General features: G+C 47.6%; 2 protein-coding genes across 2 annotated transcripts in view; both read left to right on the forward strand.

The window, feature by feature from the left end:
• The window catches only part of LOC112072852 (ankyrin repeat and sterile alpha motif domain-containing protein 1B-like), a 9,259-nt gene extending 8,827 nt beyond the window's left edge, over positions 1 to 432 (forward strand). The window contains exons 2-3 of the mRNA XM_024140253.2: positions 3 to 79; positions 211 to 432. Of these exons, the coding sequence (XP_023996021.1) occupies positions 3 to 79; positions 211 to 432 (299 nt within the window). The remainder of the gene's footprint in view (positions 1 to 2; positions 80 to 210) is intronic.
• Positions 433 to 3,209: 2,777 nt separating this feature from the next.
• Positions 3,210 to 3,372, forward strand: part of LOC112072851 (ankyrin repeat and sterile alpha motif domain-containing protein 1B-like) — a gene marked incomplete at its 3' end in the record, with an annotated part of 120,498 nt that continues 120,335 nt past the window's right edge. Inside the window, exon 1 of the mRNA XM_024140252.1 lies at positions 3,210 to 3,362. Within this exon, the coding sequence (XP_023996020.1) occupies positions 3,210 to 3,362 (153 nt within the window). The remainder of the gene's footprint in view (positions 3,363 to 3,372) is intronic.

Raw genomic sequence — 3,372 nt, forward strand, 5'->3', positions numbered from 1 at the left:
AGATGATGCTGTGACAGGGGAGCTCTCCAAGCTGCTGAATGAGATGAAGATGTGTCGGGACAGAGACTACTCCTTTGAGGTGTGTTATGTTGTTATTCTCTTCATCTTTACCTTATAGATCCTTGTGTTGTCTTTGGAATCATTGCTGATGCTTGTGGTGATAAAACCAAGTCATTAAATTACTACCTCACTCTACTCTACTCTACTTAGGAGCTCTGCCAGACCATCTCATCCCACTCTCATTCCATGGAGAGCTTTGGCAGCGGTCACCTATCAGACGAGGAGCGACGCAGTAACGGCACCCTGAGCAGAGTCAGAAAGGTGAGCACCATTTTGGATCAGGGAGAAAGGATGGGACCAGGGGGAATCAAGGGGGATGTGAAGGGTGAGGACCATTTTGGATCAGGGAGGAAGGATGGGACCCAGGAGTAATCAAGGGGATGTGGGGTGAGGACCATTTTGGATCAGGAGGGAAGGATGACAAGGGGAATCAGGGGATGTGAGGGTGAGGACCATTTTGGATCAGGGAGGAAGGATGGACCAGGAGTAATCAAGGGGGATTGTGAAGGGGAGGACCATTTTGGATCAGGGAGGAAGGATGGGACCAGGGGGAAATCAAGGGGGATGTGAAGGGTGAGGACCATTTTGGATCAGGGAGGAAGGATGGGACCAGGAGGTAATCAAGGGGGATGTGGAGGTGAGGACCATTTTGGATCAAGAGGTGGATGGGACCAGGAGTAATCACGGGGAGATGTGGAGGGTGAGACGCAATTTTGGATCAGGGAGGGAAGGATGGGGACCAGGAGTAATCAAGGGGGATGTGGAGGTGAGGACCATTTTGGATCAGGAGGGAAGGTGACCAGGAGTAATCAAGGGGGATGTGGAGGGTGAGGACCATTTTGATCAGGAGGAAGGATGGACCAGGAGTAATCAAGGGGGATGTGGAGGGTGAGGACCATTTTGGATCAGGAGGGGATGGGACCAGGATAAATCAAGGGGATGTGTAGGCGTGAGGGGACCATTTTGGATCAGGGACGAAGGATGGACAGGAGTAATCACGGGGGATGTGGAGGGTGAGGACCATTTTGGATCAGGGAGGAAGGATGGGACCAGGAGTAATCAAGGGGGATGTGGAGGGTGAGGACCATTTTCGCAATTTTGGGTCTGTGGTATCGTACCGTCGTATTGTTATTCTTGGATTGGAAAACCATGTTCTACTGCATCACTCTGGGGTCCATTACTGTAGTAGCATTTAGTAACCAGGAGAGGGCAGCCTCAGACACGCTGTAAGGCAGACATGTTTACTGAACAAAAACATAAACGCAACATTCAACAATTTCAAAGATTTTACTGGGTTACCGTTCATGTAAGGAAATCAGTCAATTGAAATGAATTAATTAGGGCCTAATCTTTTGATTTCACATGACTGGGAATACAGGAACATCTATTAGTCACAGATACCTTAAACAAAAAGTAGGGGCGTAGGGGCGTCAGAGTGACCATCGTGTTCTTGGTCACCTCCCGGACCAAGGCCATTTTCCCCTGATTGCTCAGTTTGGCCAGGCGGCCAGCTCTAGGAAGAGTCTTGGTGGTTCCAAACTTCTTCAATTTAAGAATGATGGAGGCCACTGTGTTCTTGGTGACCTTCAATGCTGCAGACATTTTTTGGTACCCTTCCCCAGATCTGTGCCCAACACAAGCTCTTATGACAATTCCTTCCACCTCATGGCTTGGTTTTTGCTGCATGCACTGTCAACTGTGGGACCTTATATAGACAGGTGTATGCCTTTCCAAATCATGTCCAATCAATAACATTTACTACAGGTGGACTCCAAGTTGTAGAAACATCTCAAGGATGATCCATGGAAACAGGTTGCACCTGAGCTCAATTTCAAGTTTTATAGCAAAGGGTCTGAATACTTATGTAAATAAGGTATTCCTGTTTTAAATTTCTAATACATTTGCTAAAATAAAATGAAAACTGTTTTTGCTTTGTCATTATGGGGTATTGTGTGTAGATTGATGAGGAAGAAAATGAATTCAATCCATTTTAGAATAAGGCTGTAACATAACAAAATGTGTAAAAAGGAAAGGTGTCGGAATACTTTCAGAATGCACTGTAAATTTCTGTTCAGTATAGTGCATCCTCCTTCCTTCCGTGAAGTAACCACTGATCTGACATGACTGGATTGGTGAAAGCTATGTAATGGAATCCTTGCTTTACATCAAATCAGTGATTTTGCTGGAATTCACTTGAAGGAAGGCAGTAAGGTAGGAAGGAAGGGTGCGTGTTTTAGTAYTAGAACAAGGCCTTGGTCAGCCTAGCTTCACCCCTGAGAGCTGATTGGTAGAAGGGCTTTCATCTCGTTTCTCTCGTTTCCAGGGAGATTGATACCTGTGGCGTTTGGCGCGGCACACTAACAGGAATTGATCTGGTCTGAATCAAACCACTGCCGCTGTGTGTGTGGTGGGWGTGGGTGGCTTGATGGAGCAACAGCCTCTGGGCTGGCCTTGGCCTTGGTTTAATAGAAGCACAAACACGTCTCAATCAGTCACACACTGAGGCGACGATGTAGGCGCACACACACACACACACACACACACACACACACACACACACAGACACAGACACAGACACAGACACAGACACAGAGCACATGTAATGGAGAGGGTTACGTACAGTATGCATTAGATTTTGTGTCTTCATGGTCAATGTCTGTATGTGTGTCTCATACTTATTTGTATGGCTCTCTATGGATCTGGATGTGTGAATAAGTCCCCTGMGCCCATCCAGGCCTATGGGCTMATTTGTATGCATGCACGACCATTAGCATGACACACTGTAAATGTCAGAGAGTGGTGCAGCGTCTGTCCATCAGACAGACTGATGAATAAAAACATGGTCATCTCCCATATCTGCTGTAGGACACACTCATCAACTTCCTGGTTCCAGAGCTGAGGTATAACCATAGACATAGTGTTGGATGTCTATGTGTGTAGCCCACTGCCCTCCTCACTACGTCTGCTGTACACTACGGAAGGGCCTCGCTGGCTAGTAGCGAAGCCTCTTGGTAACGAATCCACACACTGATTACTGAATAGAACAAGTCAACAGCCAGGTCACAAATAGGTGTTCGTCATGTTTGTTTAATAATGATGTGACATCAACGAATGACATATCAGGTGTCAATGTGGTGGCCCGTACCGACATGGTCTTGGTGGCCCGTATCGACATGGCCTTGGTGGCCCGTACCGACATGGTCTTGGTGGCCCGTATCGACATGGCCTTGGTGGCCCGTACCGACATGGCCTTGGTGGCCCGTACCGACATGGCCTTGGTGGCCCGTACCGACATGGCCTTGGTGGCCCGTA

The sequence above is a fragment of the Salvelinus sp. IW2-2015 genome, unplaced genomic scaffold (assembly GCF_002910315.2).
Source record: "Salvelinus sp. IW2-2015 unplaced genomic scaffold, ASM291031v2 Un_scaffold2062, whole genome shotgun sequence".
Lineage (NCBI taxonomy): Eukaryota > Metazoa > Chordata > Actinopteri > Salmoniformes > Salmonidae > Salvelinus > Salvelinus sp. IW2-2015.